General features: G+C 38.5%; 1 protein-coding gene across 1 annotated transcript in view; it reads left to right on the top strand.

Annotated features, from left to right (window-relative positions):
- Window positions 1-20960, top strand: part of LOC129249829 (protein unc-13 homolog A-like) — a 423174-nt gene that overhangs the window by 333246 nt on the left and 68968 nt on the right. The window contains exons 11-15 of the mRNA XM_054889499.1: window positions 7588-7869; window positions 7934-8155; window positions 8233-8399; window positions 10830-11115; window positions 11213-11570. Of these exons, the coding sequence (XP_054745474.1) occupies window positions 7588-7869; window positions 7934-8155; window positions 8233-8399; window positions 10830-11115; window positions 11213-11570 (1315 nt within the window). The remainder of the gene's footprint in view (window positions 1-7587; window positions 7870-7933; window positions 8156-8232; window positions 8400-10829; window positions 11116-11212; window positions 11571-20960) is intronic.

Genomic DNA, 20960 nt, shown 5'->3' with positions numbered 1-20960 from the left:
TTGAACAATCTTTAAGGTTTGCTTCGCGTTCTCCAGGGCCTTCAATGCAGCCTGACTGTCAGTGAAGACTCCAATCTGTTTCCCGCTCTATCTCCTCTCGATTATTCATTCGGCTACTTTTAGGATGGCAAAAACTTCTGTTTGGTGATACTTATTACTATCGTTTAAGTACCATCCGGCTCCAGACCCTATTTCAGTCTTGGACCCATCGGTAAAGAAAATATCCGTCAAACCTCCCTGCATGCATTCTGGATTGCTCCATTGCTCACACAATGGAAATCTGACATCAAATTTCCTTCCGAATGAAACTGTGGGTAGCAGGTCGTCTTTAGGTGCCAAAAACAGTGGATACTGCTCCGATAGCAACTTAAAGATTTCTCTGTGTCCCGAAGTTCCATCTTCGTGCCAGAAACCATATTTATGGAGTCTACACATTGCTTTTATTGCTTCCTGTTCTATCTTAAGATCCAGGGGGAGCAAATCAAGCATAGCATTTAGGGCATCACCAGAGGTTGTACTCATGGCACCCGTGATGCATAAGCATACACCTCTTTGCAGCCTGTATAGTTCCCGGATTGTGGACTTAACCATGCTCCGTCGCCACCAGACTACAGAAGCGTAAGTGATGATTGGTCTGATAAGTGCCGTGTATATCCATAGGACCACAGCAGGTTTCAGACCCCAAGTTTTGCCAAAGGCTCTACGGCATTGCTGAAAAATCTTCAATGCACGATTCACCTTCAGTGAAACGTGTGTCTCCCAGGTCAGCCTCTTATCCAAGATTACTCCTAGACACTTAACTTCGTTGGAGAGACCAAGTGTCACACCTTTCAGTGTTGGAAGACTGAGTGCATCCAATTTCCGTTTTCTCGTAAACAAGACTATGGTTGTTTTGTTCGGATTAACGGAAAGACCTTGTCTCATGCACCAATCATCGATTTTTTCAAGAATCCTCTGCACTTTCGTGCAAAGCCTCCTTAGGCATTTATCCGATGTTAGCGCACAGACGTCGTCAGCATATGCATAGGGAGTCTACGACGAAGCACCACAGCAGCGGAGAAAGAACACCCCCTTGGGCACATCCTTGCTTGGCCCTGACTGTGATTTGCTCGTCATCGCTCCCATCAGCGGTTAACACCCTCTCAGAGAGCATGGAGTATATCCATTTTATAATAGCTTGATTAACCCCGTGTCGTTCGGCAGAAGAACATATCGAGCCGAAAAAGGCATTATCAAAAGCCCCCTCAATGTCCACGAACACGCCCATTGTGTATTCGTCAGCTTCCAGTCCAGCTTCAATCTTGCTAACAAGATCGTGTAAGGCTGATTCACATGATTTTCCACTCTGGTAAGCGTGTTGATTTCTACTAAGTGGACTTCTCGGCAATACCTTCACTCGAATATGTTTCTCCACCACTCGTTCCAGACTTTTCAACATGAACGATGTCAAACTGATTGGTCTAAAACTTTTTGCTAGGGAATAGTAATCTTTTCCTGGTTTCGGAATAAATACTACTCTTACGCGTCGCCGTTGGGATGGTATATAACCAAGTGCAAGACAGGCTGTGAAGATCCTTTTCAGGGCCTCAATCAGCCTGTCTCCTCCTTTTTTAAGCATTGGTGGATATATTGCGTCAGGTCCAGGGGACTTAAAGTTCTCAAAGGAAGATAAGGAAAACCTTATCGATTCCCTTGTCACTATCCGACTAGCAATATATCAGCTGTACCTAGAGGTTCCACCGTTGCCACCGTCATTGCCACTCTCAGCTTCAGAGAGAGTTCTACTACCCGGAAAATGGGTTTCGAGTAGAGCATTAAACGTTTCCGATTTGGAAATGGTGTATGAACCATCAGGTTTTCGAATGGAATCCAGCCTTACTGAGCGGTCTAAATGAAGGACCTTACAAAGTCTCGCTGTTTCCCTCATTTCTTCGACGTTACTGCAGAAATTTCTATAGGATTCAAGTTTGGCCTGCCGTACTTTTTTCTTATATTCTCTCTGTGTAAGTCGATGATTGGCCCAGTCCTCTTCTGTTTTGGTCTTCAAGGCCGTATTAAGAAGTTTCCTGGACCGTACACGAAGCTTCGACAGTTCAGGGTTCCACCAAGGGACCGCTTTCCCCTGTCTGCTTTGCCTGAGTGGACACAGTTCCTCAAAGCAATTGATTAAAGTACCTTCTAATTTCTTAGTAGCATCTTCAATCATTTCTGCTGATTTGAGTTTTTTCAGGTTTGGTAATCGCTCTGTTACAAGCTCACCATACCTGTCCCAGCCCACATTTCGAGGATTCCTACCGGAAGGTATTGATATTGTGTCAATTCCCAGTCGGAATTCGATAAGACGATGATCAGAAAGAGAGTCCTCGTCCAAAACTCGCCATCGGTTGATTTGATTTCCAACTGACCTATTGGTAAGTGTTAAATCAATCACCTCTTGTCTCCTTCTGGTCACAAAAGTTGGTTTGTTACCAGTGTTTTGGATGACCAAATCGGATGACAGGATAAAATCCAGTAACTTGAGACCTCTGGGGTTGCATTTGCTGCTTCCCCACACAATGTTCTGTGAATTTGCGTCACAGCCCACTATTTGCCCCAGATTATTGGATTCTGCGTACTTGACCACTTCTCTTAGCTCCCTCGAAGGAGGTGGCTATAAAGAGTCGTAGGGTAGATAGGCCGAAACTATGATAGCTTCGACACTGTTCCCACTTTTCAAGTACTTTATTTTTGCAGCAACGATATCTCCGGAGCATAGCTCTTTTAACATCGTGTGTTCGATCAACCTCTGCATGATAATACATGCTCGCGGTCTCACATTCCCTTCACAATGAAGTATTTGTCCCCACGACATAGCACCTAGACCACAGACACGCTTGTGACATACCCATGGTTCTTGTATAAGTATTATGTGTGGGTCTGTTTGCAGTTTTGCATGCCTACGGCACAAGAGAGCCGTAGACGCTTTGCTATGCTGCAGATTTATCTGTGTAAATATTACTTCAGTCATGAGACTGAGTATATTTACGCTTTGTCCTCCACCTTATCCTCGACACGGAACTGGATCCGCCCCAGATGTAGGTGAGAACGGCACCCGTACTTCGACTTAAGCACCTTGAGGGACCCAAGATCGATACCCAGTACCAGGTGGGAACCCGCCTCCGAAGTGGTAGCGGATTTCTGCCTGGTGTACGAGTATACTCTCCAGAGAGTCGTGTCAAGATCTTTATTCTGAACACGGATGCGTTTGAGGAGTTCTGCTGAATTACAGGAAGGACCCGGAATCCAGACACTCGCTCGTACCAACCTTTCTTTGCTACTCTCAACAAGAATGAACTTGCTGTTTTCGCAGGCTGGAATCTTTGCTATCGCTTTTTCTAGCCATTCTCGGGAAAAAGCATTGGAACAGTGCACCTTTACGATGCCGTCCACCACGCTTTTCCCCTCGAACGTCGGCGCGTCTTTCGACTCACCGATAGCTTTCCAAAGATAGCTGTCAAGATAGTCTTGTTGCCCTTTGGACAGTAGACCATCTTGTTTGTGGGTATGTATCTCCACCGTCATTGCCTTTGCTGCCATTCTCGCGAATGATTCGCCAGACGTTGACGGAAGAGTGTCATTCGACATTTGAGGTCCCTTAGCCTCGGGGTAATGATAGCCGTTTTTGGGATATTCGACTCTTCGATTGGGGTATCTCCATCCAAAGCATATGCGTAGCAACCGTTTACCATATGTTTGTACCGCCGATTCGTTTGCGATATATTTAGTAATGTGTGTACTCCTCTGCATTGATTTTGTTGTAGTTGCTGCGTATGAGTTCCCTCATACGGTGAGTTGGTTTTAGGATTGAGTGATCAGCAACGAGAGTCGATTAGGAAATCATGCGCAGATAGTAGATCGTGTATGAACAGGCGCCTTCAAGACATGCATAGTGTCGACGCCTGAGTTGACAACGCACGAATTAGTTTTTTGATTGTAGGTTGAATGAGAAAGGTGAACGGCATTTTTTGGCGCGATCTCCTTATTTTGGTGAGACCAACACAAATCATTGTCGTCGTTCCTTTATTTTTCGTTCCGCTTGGTACTGCGTGAGCGGTGTCGTACGGTTTTGCGTTTCGATTGCACTCAGTCGTGTGCATAAAATGTCCAATTTTCGTTGTATTGCTTTCAGCGTCCTTTCCAACGGAGGAGTTTTTTTTGCAGACTGAAGATGTATACTTTGTCAAAGACTTCCCACATATGGTTGGCAATTTGAGTTAAATCATCTACTCTGTTTGCGGCAATTTTTTTAACCATAAGTTCTTGATGAAATCGTCTCCCAAATCTTTCGAAGCGAGTGACTTTATTTTGTGGAGTGTCTGAGAAAGCTTCATATCACCTAGTGGTTTTTTTGAAATGAACTTCTCAAATTTAATAGTCGCAGACCCATAGTAAATTGATATGACAGCTCATCGTTCCATCGTCTGCGATATTCGTCGTTGCCAAAGTGCAAAGGTCCAAATATCTTACGTAGAATCTTTCTCTCAAACACTCCAAGCGTCGCTTCATCGGGTGTTGTCATCGTTCAAGCTTCTGCGCCATACTTTAAGATGGGCATGATGAGAGTCTTGTAGAGTGTTAATTTTGTTCGTCGAGAGAGGACTTTACTACACAGTTGACTACTTAGTCCAAAGTAGCACTTATTGGCAAGAGAGACTCTACGTTGGATTTCAAGGCTGACATTGTTATCGGTGTTAATGCTGGTTCCTAAATAAACGAAGTCTTTTACAACTTCGAAATAATAACTGTCTACACTGACGTGGGTGCCGATACGCGAGTGCGCCGACTGTTTGCTTGAAAACATTTTGTCCTCTTTCACCACCAGACCCATTCGCTTTGCCTCTTTAACCAGTTTGGAGAAGGCAGAACTAACAGCGCGGTTGTTAAGGCCGATGATATCGATATCATCGGCATACGCCAACAATTCTACGCTCTTATAAAAAATTGTGCCCGAGCGATTAAGTTCTGTGGCTCGTACGTTGCTCTCCAACATCACACGACAGCGAGTCCCCTGTCTGAAACCTCGTTTGGTATCAAACGGCTCGGAGAAGTCCTTCCCAATTTTGACGGCGCTGCGTGTGTTGAGCAACGTCATCTTACATAGCCGTATTAGTTTTGCGGGGATACCAAATTCAGACATCGCGGCATACAAGAAACTCCTTTCCGTACTGTCAAATGCAGCTTTGAAATCGACGAAAATATGGTGTGTGTCGATTCTCCTTTCGTGGGTCTCTTCGAAGATTTGGCGTATTGTAAATATTTGGTCGATGGTAGACTTTCCAGGTCTAAAGCCACACTGATAAGGTCCAATCAGTTGGTTGACGGTGGGCTTGAGCCTTTCACACAATACGCTCGCTAGAACCTTATAGGGGATATGTAGAAGACTAATCCCGCGGTAATTGGCACAGATTTCAGGATCGCCGTTTTTTTGGATTGGGCAGAGCACACTTAAATTCCAATCGGCAGGCATGCTTTCATCCGACCATATTTTGCATAGGAGCTGGTGCATGCAATTTACCAGCTCCTCGCCGCCATGTTTGAATAGCTCTGCCGGCAGTCCGTCGGCGTCCGCGGCTTTGTTGTTCTTTAGCCGCGTTATCGCTTTCTCACCTCGTCATGATCGACTAGTGGAACGACAATTCCGTCGTCGACGATTGGGGTATCGGGATTTTCACATTCTCAGTGACATGCGCAGCTGTCACTGTTTAACAGGTTCGAGAAGTGTTCCCTCCATAATTTAAAATTGCTCTGTACGTCAGTCACCAGATCGCCATCTTTGTTCTTAAAGGAAAAGCCCTGGTCTTAAAATCTTCTGTACGCCGCCGAACTTTCTGGTAGAATTTTTGGACGTTCTTCCCATTGGCTAGCATCTCAAGCTCCTCGTACTCACCTATTTCGGCCTCTCATTTCTTCTTTCGGATAATCGGTCTCTCTTCCTTTTTTAGCTCTCTGTAGCGATCCCACATGGTTCGCGTTGCGCCCGATCGCAACGTGGCTCTATAGGCGGCATCCTTTCTTTCTGCGGCAGCGTGATATTCCTCGTCGTGCCAACTGTTTTTTCGTGCTCGCCGGCGTCCGATTTCTTCTTCGGCGGCGATATGTAGGGAACGAGAAATGTTGCTCCATTGTTCATGCATTCTTTGCGTAGGTATATGCACGTTTTTTGCTGTACAGAGGCGTGTGCGCAGTTTGGCTGCAACAAGGTAGGGATCCAAGTCGATGTTGGGTCCTCGGATTGTACGTACATCTAATACACTAGAAGTGTGTCTTCCATCTATCACAACATGATCGATCTGGTTTCGCGTTTTTCGATCAGGAGACAGCCAGGTAGCTTGGTGTATCTTTTTATGATGGAATCTCGTGCTGCAGACTACCTTGTTTCGGGCCCCGGCGAAGTCGATCAGCCTCTGTCCGTTACCGGATGTTTCGCTTTGTAGGCTGAATTTTACGACTGTGCGGCCAAAAATTCCCTCCTTGCCCATCCTGGCGTTGAAGTCACCAAGCACGATTTGTATGTCGTGGCGGGGGCAGCGCTCATAGGAAAGTTCCAAGCGCTCATTGAAGGAATCTTTAGTCTCCTCGTCCTTCTCCTCTGTCGGGGAGTGGGCGCAAATTAGCGAAATGTTAAAAGTGGCGGGTCCCAAACACAGCGCACAACCAGCTATACTGGAATGTTGGGAGTTACATACATATATATTAGCAATTGGCAAATCACAAAATGATATGTTACCGCGGTCCCGTATCTGTCGGCTTTTTGCAACGAGTGAATTTATAAAATTAGTCCATTTACAAACACATACATAAAGGGTTATCAATTTAGAGGTATCGAATTTTAAATTGTTTTAATATTTATTAATAAAACAACGAAAATTCAAATTAATTGGGCAACCTTTTTTATTTGTTTATAGAACCATTCATGACATTTATTTTTTAAATATAATCCCTTTGAATTGTTAACCGCACTTGTGCCACAATTCGGACATTTGAATGACTCTCTGGAGGACTTCGTCCGGTATCTCGTCAATAACTTTAGTAATGGTGGTTTTCAATACCTCATTCGAAGCTGGATGATCCACCAATCATTTAGACTTTACATACCCCCACAAATAATAGTCCAAAGGTGTGATATCACACGATCTTGGTGGCCAATCTACTGGTCCGAGACGAGAGATAAATTGCTCACTGAAACGACGTCGCAGTAAATCCATTGTTTCACTGGCTACATAGCAAGTAGCGCCGTCTTGTTGAAACCTGCTTGTTGTGTTAATAAATTGATTTAAATGCAAATGATTAAATTCATATACCTTCATCGTAGATAGAGATTTCCTTGATAGTGAAGAAAATTGCTATCCCTGAAATAGTTCTAAGTTAGTAAATTTTTGTACAGAAGCTGCATAAGAGTTAAGAAGAGTTCATTAATATAATTCCTGCAAGATATTGATAAAATGATGTTTCTGTGAAATTATTTATAATATGTAGTCATGGTTTAAGTGTACGCCAACTATCAACGAATTCAAAAGTAAGCATCTGGATTAATTTTATCCTTAAAAGCTCTCAGCAGCGACGATGTGGGGTCTATTCGCGGTCGATATGAAGTATGCATTGGAAGAGCATGAACAACATCGCCTTTGCAAATCGTCAGCATATATGAATCTACATTTTCGGGTAAAATGGCTTTACAGTAATTATGTGAAGGAGGTCCCACCATACAAGGGAGCTGTTCCTGAATATCCCGCCTGGTTCGAGCCGTTTGTCATGCAATGGTTAAATGAAAACGACGATGTGTCGTTAGAATATCTACATGGTGCGTTCAATCGTGATAAGAAAGATGGGGTGAATATATGAAATGTGTATTTCTATATACAATTAAATTTATAACTGACTTTTTTACATACAGTTCCAAAAGAGCAGCGAGCATGCCTTATTTTCAAACTCAGTCGTTGATGTATTTACTCAATTGACGCAGTGTTTCGATGTTGTTAGCAAACTCGAATGTCCGGATCCAGAAATCTGGAAGCGTTACATGAGACGTTTTGCTAAAACAATCGTAAAAGTTCTGATCGCGTACGCTGATATCGTCAAAAGAGAATTCCCTGAGCATTTGAAAGATGAAAGAATTGTATGTATAATATTTTCAACTTGACCAATTAAATAAATGTGTAAGTATGTACCTCGTTTTTTTATTATTCTCAACAGGCGTGCATACTTATGAACAATATACAACAACTGAGAGTTCAATTGGAGAAAATGTTTGAATCAATGGGCGGTGATAAGCTGGAGGAAGACGCTGCAAATATTTTAAAAGAATTACAACAAAATCTTAACTCAGCATTGGATGACTTAGCATCACAATTTGCTGTTAGGTATAATAAGAAATTAATTTGATGGCAGCAAAAAATTTACGACGTGCAAATCGGGATTAACCGATAACGTTGTATAAAATTTTATATTTTTTGCCATACATAGCAATGGGTGTGGGTAGTTGAAACAAATATTTTCTAATATCTCTTGAGAGTAAAATACTCTCTAACATTTGCTGGTTTTTACGAGTATTTTCCGTACAGAAATGCAATTAGCAAGCAAGTCTCTTGAAGCATAGTATTAGGTTGGGGAATAAGTTCGTAGCGTTTTTACCGAAGACTTTAATTTAAACAAAAATAATAACAATTATATCAATAAGTTAATTATTTTGTTAGAAGACAAGGACCTCTTTTTAGAAGACTAGGCCCTTCATATGGTTTGACAGTGAGCGGAAGAGATGGTAATCGGTCAGTGCAAGGGCCGGAGAATACGGTGGGTTTTAAAGGACCTCCCATTCGAGCTCCTGGAGTGCGGCTTTGACGATTTGTGCAACATGGGGCCTGGCGTTGTCTTAAATGAGTATGGTTTGACCATGTCGATCAGGTCTTTTCAGCCAGGTCTCATTCACGCGGCGAAGCTGGGCAATGTAAAGCTTCTTGTTGACCGTGGCATTCTTTACGAGCATTTCGCAGGGCGCCATGCCCCCCAGCCCCACCAAACACATATCATGATCTTCTTTGGATGAAGATCCGGCTTGCCACGCCTATTGATGTATAGACACTTTTCCTTATCGCTCGTGACGATTCGGTACTAAAAGCGCTGTTTATAGCCGTGTGTTGCTCGATGGTGGGGCGAGATGCTGAGAAGCAATTTGAAGGCGACTTTCTTTGTATTTTTCGTTGAGTTCCTTAGGCCCCCAGGCTCCCAATTTTTCCTTAAATCCCATTGAATGAAGGTGATTCAGAATCGTTTTATGATCGCAGCTCATTTTGTCCGCCAATTCACTACTGGTTTGGCGACCGTTCTCCTTCAAAAGTGATTTGAGACGTTCTTCATCGAATTCAGAAGGCCTTCCATTGCAAGACGTGTCATTGGTGTTAAAATTGCCATTTTTGAACTTTGAATAACTTCAGGAATTTCCCGAACCCAACCTCTACCATATATATTACATACTTTGTTTTGTTCGCAGCCCCGCTTGGTGTGGCATGGATTTACCGAAACAAAGCTCTATTTAGTTGAATTATAGTAAAGGGTTTTCTAATAAGAGGTGTAATTTTAATATTCAAAGAAAAATGCTCTTTTTTAATACATATAAATGATCGGATGTTTATTTCATTATAAAGAGGAAGGTATGCCGTTAATAGTGGAAAATAACATTAGGCAAATGACCACCACGACCACGCTTACAGGACCATATCCTTTTCATGAAATTTTCCATAACCGATTTGCAAAGTGATTGCCCTATGACCTCGATAGCCTCACGAATTCCCTCTTTGAGGTATTGAATTGTCCCTGGGCTGTTGGTGTAGACCTCCTCTTTCACATGGCCCCAAAGAAAAAAGGCACAAGGTGTTAAATCACAAAATCTCGGTAGCCAATTGCGATCACCTCTTCGAGAGATAACACGATCCGGAAACTTTTCCCGTAAATGAATGATCAATGGTTTCATTGCTTGTGTGGCACGTAGTGCCGTCTTGTTGAAAATAAACGTTGTCCAGATCAATACCATCCAATTCCGGCCATAAAAAATCGTTAATCATCTCTCGATAGCGCAATCCTTTTCAAAATAACACCTGTTATTTGAAAACCCTCTATAAATATCTTCCCTTTTTTATGTTGCATGAACCGAGATCTACTCTTAGCGCATTTCAGCTAAGTGAGCATACATTTCCAACATATTGTCAAATGCTATTTGTCAAGGAAGAGTTCTTTTCTTTCAATTCTCGGACTGTTTTGTTTGGCTATCATTTATTGAGATGCATGCCTATCCAGTACTAATGTTTTTATACAAACAAGATTCACCTTTTACCCAACCGATCGAGGAATGTATCTGAAGAACGGTGGAATGTCCACTAGACAGGTCACCAAATACAGCAATAATCAAGATTGTGGGTCTTGACTATCGTGCTTTGAAAATACTCGTAATTGCAAAGTGAAATTAATATTCAAATTTATAATACGTGCACTGGTGGAGTCGGGGCACTTCATCAACATATATGGCTGGTAGGTTGTGCTGGCTGTTGGCTGGTGACTTGTTGCTTGTTACTTATGCCAACTAGTCTTTTATAATATCACCTAAAGAAACTTTAGCTTTCCCTATTCCTTCTTCTTCGTTTTGATTGATTTGAGTGCGATAACCGTTTAAGCCACTTAGGCCGAATTTAACAAATCTTGCTAGTCATTTCTTTCTCGTGCTAACAAGCACCTGTTAGGCACACCAAGTGAAGCCAAGAAGTGATAAAATATGCTTATTATTCTAACCTTTTCGACAGCCTCGAACCACGTATAACACAGTCAGTACGAGAACTAGGAGATCTGCTGCTCTCTATAAAAGGTGGCGGTAATATTAATTCCAATCAAGCGGCGCAGAGGAATGCGGTTGCTGTTGAAGCTGATGAAGTACTTCGGCCACTAATGGATTTGTTGGATGGATCACTAACCCTTTATGCTCAATCCTGTGAGAAGACAGTACTCAAACGGTTACTCAAAGAGCTATGGAAGATTGTTATGCGTATTCTAGAAAAGACTATCGTATTACCTCCAATGACTGATAAAACTGTAAGTGAAGAAAGGAAACTATATACTTACTTTTATATATACAAGCATATTATTTATTTCATCCTTTACTTCTTTGGTCGTTTATTCCCCTTAACAGATGATGTTTAAACATCTAACGGACAATGCTAAGAATCTTGCATCGAATGCCAAAATCGAAGACATGGGTAGACTATTCAAAAGTCATATGGCCGGTAAGCAAGATGTGAAAAGCGCTCTTAGTGGTGTAATGGACATATCCAAAGAAGTGGAAAAGAATTTATCACCTAAACAATGTGCTGTACTTGATGTAGCTTTAGATACCATAAAGCAATATTTCCATGCTGGTGGTAATGGGCTAAAAAAGACGTTCCTCGAAAAATCATCAGAGCTGCAAAGTTTACGATACGCCTTAAGTTTATACACACAAATGACGGATACGCTTATTAAGACTTTTATTTCGAGTCAAGTACATGAAAGTAAGTATGTTTCTTACGAAGTAGAACTTTATAAATAAGCATATATTCATGAATACTATGCAGTGTTACCGGGAACGACGTCCCAGATACTTAAGATTTAGCTCAACTCTGATCAATTTGATTATGTAGCAGGATGTCCAAAACTTAACTGTTTTCGAGATATTCGATTTTAAAGATTACAAACAAAATATTTTTTGCTTATCTGTTCGATCACTTTCTTTTAAATGTTAGTTCGAGGGTCCGATTTTTTTCTGTTTTTAATTACTTAATCAAATTCATCAATAAAATTTGAATGAAGTTTTGAAGTAAAGATTTTTCCCTCAGCGTTTCCTATTTCACATCGGCAAAAAAAAACTGTTTGTGTGAAAACTATTCTGCAAAATATTTAAAAAACTAGTAAGTATTGATATGGCCGCCGCTGTAGCCGGACGAATTGGCGCGAGATAAGTTTAAGTGCAAGCCGCGGCTTAAAAAAAAAACAATTTGCGTCTTTATTTGTCAACGATATACTATACAATTCTTTAATGAGTTCTTACAACTAACATTTATAGTGATCTTATGCCTACGTCATCGAATATATACTTATTGGCAATAGTTGATTCACTTATACAATAATTGGTAAATCAACGAAATATTTCTTATTACTAATATTACATTTCTTGGCAATAGTTTAATTGGTGAATCAACGAAATATTTCTTATTACTAATATTACATTTCTTGGCAATAGTTTAATTGGTGAATCAACGAAATATTTCTTATTGCACTTCTTTCATTGCAAGCTAATTGGCATATCACTTGTGAAATGAAGTGGGGCAATGACACTTATTTGGTTGGGTGTCGTGTTACGACGACCAGTCAACTTCAATTTTTGGAGTGGCTGCTGTCTTCTACGAGTATCTGATTCTATAGCTTTCTGAATATTTTGGAAAGTTTTGTTAAAGTTATCGTTGATTTTAATATTCTTATTTATAGTGTCTATGGCAATATGGTTGTTCGTATCAATAACTTTGAGATGCTCTTCTATATATTGTCTATCATCGTCGTCCATAGCCCCATAGAGCCATTTCATTGTTGTACCTAATATGTTAATTAGTCCTCTTTTTTGTTTATGTATCAGTAATGTGTAAAGTTTAGTTCGTAGTGTCGTAAATTTCTGTGTAAGAATTTGTTCTTTTTTCGGTCAGTGTAGAATCCATCGCTAAATTTTCTAGTTCGTCAATAATATTTTCTATTTACTTTGGTCTAATTATGTGGAGAACGATATCGAAATCGGTAATTACCTGTACGTTGTCAAGTTTTATTTCGCCAAATCCGTCTTCACTTTTAATGTCTTAATTTATTATTGTTGCGATCGTTCCTGTTCTTACCTGCTGGTAATTTCACTTCCTATCGTATTTAACAATAGATTCGTAAATCATTCGTCGATGCGTTCTTCTCCTTGTTCTAACTAAGTGAGGTCTAGGGTTATCAATTTGCCTAGTGGGTATGTATTCATCAGTACTATAACCATCGTTCAAGTCAAAACCTGAATCAGGAAGGCATCTAATAATTTCTGATATTTCTATTTCTGGATCAGAAAAATAGTCTGACTCTGAGTCACTCATATTTAATAACTTTTTTTCTATATTATTTGTTTCAACTTTCATATAAAACTACTTTCTTCCCTTTAAATACAATCTTTCTCTTAAAGCTATCTTTCACTTAATAGTTTGATGTTGTTGTGTATTAATAGAACGTACTTCTGTTTTTGTTTTTTGTCTCAGATGAAAGATTTCTGGTTGATGGATGCTTGTTGTTTTTCTGTACCGCCCAATTGGTTTTTAGATGATGTCGTTGGAGCGGAAGTCCTCTCTTCTTCTGTATCTTCAGTATGGCAATATTTTCCTATCAATTCTTCGGAAAGGTTTTGCCTTCAGCGCCGAAAAAAATATTTTTCAATAAATTCTTCAGAATTTAGCTTATTATTTTGTTTAACTTTAGCTCAATTTTTTTTTTATTTTATTACAATCCTTAAGGATTTGTCTGGGTTAGTGATAAATTCTTCGGAATTTAATTCACGGCGGTGTATAACTTAAGTTAGATTTCAATTTTTTTTAATTACACTCCTTAAGGATTTGTCTGGGTTAGTGATAAATTCTTCTGAATTTAATTCACGGCGGTGTGTAACTTAAGTTACATTTCCGCTACGGTATTTTAAGTGTACCATGTTGAATTTTTATAACGATCCTTCAGGACTCGTCCCATTCTGTAAACGATTCTTCGAAATTGGTTCCATTTTGACTGTATCCTACCGACTGCGCCAGATAAGTTTAAGTGCAAGTCGCGGCTTAAAAAAACCAATTTGCGTCTTTATTTGTCAACGTTATACAATACAATTCTTTAATGAGTTCTTACAACTAACATTTATACTGATCTTATGCCTACTTCATCGAAAATATACTTATTGGCACTTATTGATTCACTTGTACAATAATTGGTGAATCGACGAAATATTTCTTATTACTAATATTACATTTCTTGGCAATAGTTTAATTGGTGAATCAACGAAATATTTCTTATTACTAATATTACTCTGTGTCCAAAAAATAAGGTGACATTTGATTTTAAACTGCGCGCTTTGAAGGATTAGGAGAATTCTTTTTTTTTTTAGGTTGGTAGTACTGTGAGTGACATCTATGTCAAATTTCATGTGAAATATTCATTTACTGTTTGAGATACGCGTCGTTTTGTGAGCTGCTAAAAGTGAGTTTCTCGTTTTTTGCAATGTCGAAATTTGTTGAGCAAAGAATTTGCATTAAATTTTGTTTGCGGAATCAATTTTCGGATACGTTGAGGATGGTGCAGAAAGCCTTTGGTGATGAGGCTATGTCTAAAAAAAATGTTTACAAGTGGTATAGTGAGTTCCAAGCCGGTCGTGAACGTGTCGAAGACGAAGAGCGTCCTGGGCGACCATCAACCTCAACTGACGAAGCTCACGTCCAACAAATCAAAGATTTGGTGTTGAAAAACCGTCGATTAACGATTAGAGACCTTGCTGATGATGTTGGCATATCGAAAGGCTCAGTCAATACCATTTTGAAGGATGTTTTGGGCCTCAAGCGCGTCAAATCTCGACTGGTACCGAAAACATTGAATTTTTTGGACTCGTAATTCGTGATCATTTCATCAAAAACTCAACCCATATCGTTCCGCAACCACCGTATTCACCTGATCTGGCACCGTGCGACTTCTGGCTGTTCAGCAGGCTCAAAAGACCGCTCCGGGGACACCGTTTTGACACGATAGAGGAGATTCAAGCCGCAACGAAGACGGAACTGAAGGCCATCCCGGAAAGTGACTACAATCAGTGTTTCGAAAATTGGAAAAAACGTTGGCATAAGTGCATTGTGTCGGGAGGGGATTACTTTGAAGGGGATGAAATTGATTTGGAAGAATAAATAAAGAATTTTCAAAATAAATACAATGTCACCTTATTTTTTGGACACAGCATTTGCGTAAGTGTCGTTGCACTTCTTTCATTGCAAGCTATCACAGAGAACGTTAATGATAGAGAATTCTCACGAGCTACGAATAGTGGGAATTGTCAAAAATGAAGTGAAACCGCGAACACTTTTTCACCTCGCTCAACTCGACAGCGGGGAAGTTCTTAACAGAGCTGATTACAATGAATTGTGTACAAGTACATTGGCTCCGCTCAGTTTTTGGTTTCTGTATAAAATCAAACTGACGAATGCCGACGGCATTTTGCAACGAATTTGCTTGTGCATTTTTATGTTCCCTTGAGAAACGTAATTTTATTCACTTTATATTTTCAAACAAATACAATTATGAAATTATGCGCCAACATTCATCACTTTTTGTTTGTTGATTTAATCTAAAAAGATGAATTTAAACAAAAATTTTAGTTAATTTAAAACTTCATACAAATTTGATGAAAATTTTTACTAATTTTTCGAGTCGAAATTAATTTTAGAGAAGAATTCATAGAGCATACAAGTGTGTGGTATATTGATGTATATGTATGTATATCAATATATGTTAGTTATGTTTGTGCAAAAGTTCAATTGCATCTTCAATTCTTATAGAGTTACATATGTATGTACGTGCACACGCACTGGAGCAACAATGGCCTATCTCCCGACGCACCACCTTATCACATTTGCATTTGAATATGCATTCATTTCTTCCTTTGCAAAGGAAATTTTTTTCAATTTAGATTTATTACATGGAATAATATATGTATGCATTTTATAGATAGTATAAAACTTTGAAATTTAAAATAAATAAAAGAAAACTTCAAAGAAACGTATGTATTTGTATATATATATTTGTTATTTTTGGACAAAAAGAAAATAGGCATTGTTATAAGTACATTTGTTTGAAATAAAATTGACCGACAGCATTTTGTAAGGCATTTGAGGCATTACGTTTTAATTTCTGTTCTGTAATTTTTCATCCACATCCTATTGCAGGAGGTATACAAGCATGGTTTGTATACAAGTTTTGATATTCAAAATAAATAAAAGAATAATTTTAACAAACCCAAGATATTCTCCATATTTACATATTTTATAGGGTAAAAAAGCATATTCGTATGTTACCGTAAGTATGTATATTTGGATCAGTAACAAAATCTGTTTAAACTGTTTCTTATTACATACATATGTATGTACATATACATACACATGTAAGAAACATTTAAGCAAAAGTTCAATGTACTGAAGCAACCATGACCTACCTCACGTATTGGCATATTGTTGTGACCGAATTGCTGTCTAAAAAATAAGCAAAAGTTCAATGTACTGAAGCAACCATGACCTACCACACGTATTGGCATATTGTTGTGACCGAATTGCTGTCTAAAAAATAAGCAAAAGTTCAATGTACTGAAGCAACCATGACCTACCACACGTATTGGCATATTGTTGTGACCGAATTGCTGTCTAACAAATGCAAATGCAATTCTCAATAAGTGTGCACACTTGATGCCCTATTGTATGTATGTCCGTACATACATACATATACATACATTCTCGACTCCAGCAAAACTATTCTTATTAGTATACACACAGAGAACGTTAAATATAGAGAATTCTCACGAGCTACGAATAGTGTGAATTGTCAAAAATGAAGTGAAACCGCGAACACTATTTCACCTCGCTCAACTAGACGGCGGGGAAGTTCTTAACAGACCTGATTACAATGAATTATGTACAAGTACATTGGCTCTGCTCAGTTTTTGGTTTCTGTATGAAATCAAATTGACAAATGCCGACGGCATTTTGCAAGGCATTTGCTTGTGCATTTTTATGTTCCCTTGATAAACGAAAATTTATTCAATTTATATTTTCAAACAAATACAACCAAATAAAGATTTAAAATCCAAGATTTAAAATCAAAGTAACTTTAATGCACACATTTTGTTGTGTGCGTTTTAGTAAATTTGATGAAAATTTTTACTAATTTTTCGAGTCGAAATTAATTTTAGACAAAAATTCAAAGAGTGTAAAGAAAGTATATTGATTGAAAGAATGTATTGTTTTTAATTTTAAATATATTCATTTTATTTTATCATTTCAAGCTAGGCATCCAGCTTGTGAAACGATTGTTTTCTTTCTTGTGTCTTACATACTACGTACAAGCGTTTTTATAGTAATTTTTGTCAATGCAAGCCAATAACAATTTTTCGGTGTTTACTTGTGTAATATGATTCTAGCATTCACGCGCCGCACATAAAATAATTACGTTAGCTATGTTTGCGTTTAATTTCAAGTGTAATGAACCTTTTAAGAAATATGATACTCTATTTAAACGGCACAGCAAAGTGAATGCATAAGTGGACAATAAAATAAAAACCAAAACAAAATGTTTATGAATATTAATGTTAAGGCATATCCGACTTGTAATCATACTACAAGAGCATATTGGTATATTGATGAATATATGTATATGTATATCAATATATGTATATATACATATATTTTGTTAGTTATATTTGTGCAAAAGTTCAATTGCATCTTCAATTCTTATAGTGTTAGAAATGTATGTATGTGCACACGCACTGCAGCAACAATGACCTACCTCACGACGCATTGCCTTATCATATTTATGTGCATTTGAATATGCATTTTTTGGTCCTATGCCAAACGAAAGTTTTTTTAAATTTACCTATGTATATTACAGGGAATAAATCATATATGTATGCATTTTATAGATAGTACCAAACTTTGAAATTTAAAATAAATAAAATAAAACTTCAACTTCTATTGCATCTTTAATAAATATAGTGTTGCACGCATATGTGTGCACTGAAGCAACATGACCTACCTCACGAGCATCGCCTTATCATATTTCATGCAATAATTAGGGAGTAAATATTCGAATGATCGAATTCCTGCAAATGCTAAAACAACTTCTTCTGCATATGCATCGACGTATGTGCATGTGCGTATATGCACACTTGATGCCCTAACTATATCTATCTATGTACGTTCAATTGATCAAATCAATAAATTCTGTATACAAAACGCTTCATTACCAGGCACACAGGAAGATGGCATATCCAAATATAAATATGCGAATTGAATTCAAGCAAAACAATGCTTATTAATATACACATATGCATGTGCATACAACCGCACACACAGGGCACTCACTTTATTTCTCAAAATGCGTATGTCGTTCAAAGCTAAAATTCTATGCCCAGCGACTACAAGAACAAAATGCAGTCATAGACGCAGGCGTAGCGGCCATCATTCTAGTTGCCATAGCGCTGAACAGTCGCGGCGGCGCCGAACAGTTTCAACTATTGTACTGTGCAACAAAAACTCATCTTCAAAAAATTCATTGATAAATTCGAGCTCATAGTTGTAAAAGCAAGAACTTTCATTCATAAAACGAGCCGCCCATATGCCAATTTTCTCGACAATTCGAAAATAGTCAATATTGGAATATTTCGGGTAGAATTATTTGCCAATATTTGATAAATCTTCAATTTTTGTCAAGTCGAGTGCCCGCGGCTTCGTACATATGTATGCATCAATATATGTACGTAAATATGTGTATATGTACAATGCTGTGCCTATGAATGTGCGCAGCGCCTATGAGTGCGCGCTGGATTTCTTGAGAAGTCTACCGTTTTATTTTGAGCTGTCGCTAGTGAGCATACATACACACAGCATATACATATACGCAAATGTATATAAATTCACAAATTTACATTTGCATATGCCATCTTCCTGTGCGCCTGTTAATGAAGCGTTTTCTATAGAGGATTTTGATTCAGTTGAAGGGAATTCAACAAAGTTTTACAGACACCAGACAGACAGACTAACTACATAATATAATTTTGGATGATTTGGAAAAATTCAAATATATAGGTCATATTAAAAAGCTACCTAACATTCTTTGCTTCTAATCACCAAGAAATTCTTATCGACTGCTGCTAAATTTACATAATTCAGCCCCTCACTGTTAATTTTTGTTGAAAAATGTGTCAGTGGTGAATTGTCTTCGCGAGACGAGTACCCCTCGAAAATGAACACTTTCCAGTCATTAAGACTTCTCTATTCATTAACGTTCTCTGCACATATGTACATACAACAGCACACACAAAGCACTGGCTTTATGCCTCTGCACGCGTATGTTTCCAAAAATTATAAGCCTAGCGACTGCAAGAACAAAATACATTCATAGGCGCAGTCGTAGCGGTCATGATTTTTTTAGTCACTAAGTAACACTAAGTTCGAGCTCATATGCTCATATGCCCATATGACAATTTTCTCGTCAATTCGAAAATAATCAATATTGTAATATTTCGCGTTGAATTATTTGCCAATATTTGGTAAATCTTGAATTTTTGTCAAGTCGAGTGGCCGCAGCTCCGTACATATGTATGCATAAATATATGTGTGTAAATATGTATGTCTTCTAAATTCTCGACAGCAATAAATATTTTTCAGAGAACGTTAAATATAGAGAATTCTCACGAGCTACGAATGGTGTGAGTTGTCAAAAATGAAGTGAAACGGCGAACACTGTTTCACCTCGCTCAACTCGAAGGCGGGGAAGTTTTTAACAGAGCTGATTACAGTGAATTATGTAGAAGTACATTGGCTCTGCTCACTCTTTGGTTTCTGTATGAAATCAAACTGACGAATGCCGACGGCACTTTGCAAAGAATTTGCTTGTGCACTTCTATGTTCCCTTGAATTATGCGCCAACATTCATCACTTTTTGTTTGTTGATTTAATCTAAAAATAAGAATTCAAACAAAAATTTTAGTAAATTGAAAACTTCATAAAATTCATAGAGCATACAAGTGTATGGTATATTGATGTATATGTATGTATATCAATATATGTTAGTTATGTTTCTTCTGCATATGCATCAACGTATTTGCATGTGCGCATATGCACACTTGATGCCCTAACTATGTACGTTCAATTGATCAAATCAAAAAATTCTTTATAGAAAACGCCTCAGGCACACAGGAAGATGGCATATGCAAACATAAATATGTGAATTGAATTCAAGCAAAACAATGCTTAGGTATTAATATACACATTTGCATGTGCATACAACCGCACACGCAGGGCACTCACTTTATTCCTTTAATTCCGAATGTCGTTCAAAGCTAAAATTCTATGCCCAGCGACTACAAGAACAAAAAAGTTTTGATATTCAAAATAAATAAAAGAATAATTTTAACAAACCCAAGATATCCTCCATATTTACAATACATATTTTATAGGATAAAAAAGCATATTCGTATGTTACCGTAAGTATGTATATTTGGATCAGTAACAAAATCTGTTTAAACTGTTTCTTATTACATACATATGTATGTACATATACATATACATACACATGTAAGAAACAATTAAGCAAAAGTTCAATGTACTGAAGCAACCATGACCTACCTCACGTATTGGCATATTGCGCAAGTGTGCCCTATTATATGTATGTCCGTACATACATATACATACATTCTCGACTCCCAGCAAAACTATGCTTATTAGTATACACATATGTACATATGTACATACAACAGCACACACAAAGCACTGGCTTTATGCCTCTGCACGCGTATGTTTCCAAAAATTATAAGCCTAGCGACTGCTAGAACAAAATACATTCATAGGCGCAGTCGCAGCGGTCATGATTTTTTTAGTCGCAACGGCGCTGAAAAATCCAAAATATTCTATAACACTAAGTTCGAGCTCATCTGCTCATATGCCCATATGACAATTTTCTCGTCAATTTGAAAATAGTCAATGTTGTAATATTTCGCGATGAATTATTTGCCAATATTTGGTAAATCTTCAATTTTTGTCAAGTCGAGTGGCCGCGGCTCCGTACATACATATGTATGCATCAATATGTATGTA

The sequence above is a fragment of the Anastrepha obliqua genome, chromosome 6, assembly GCF_027943255.1.
Source record: "Anastrepha obliqua isolate idAnaObli1 chromosome 6, idAnaObli1_1.0, whole genome shotgun sequence".
NCBI classification, from domain to species: domain Eukaryota; kingdom Metazoa; phylum Arthropoda; class Insecta; order Diptera; family Tephritidae; genus Anastrepha; species Anastrepha obliqua.
The sequence above is the reverse complement of the archived record's forward strand: the minus strand, read 5'-3'. Positions and strand labels throughout refer to the sequence as shown.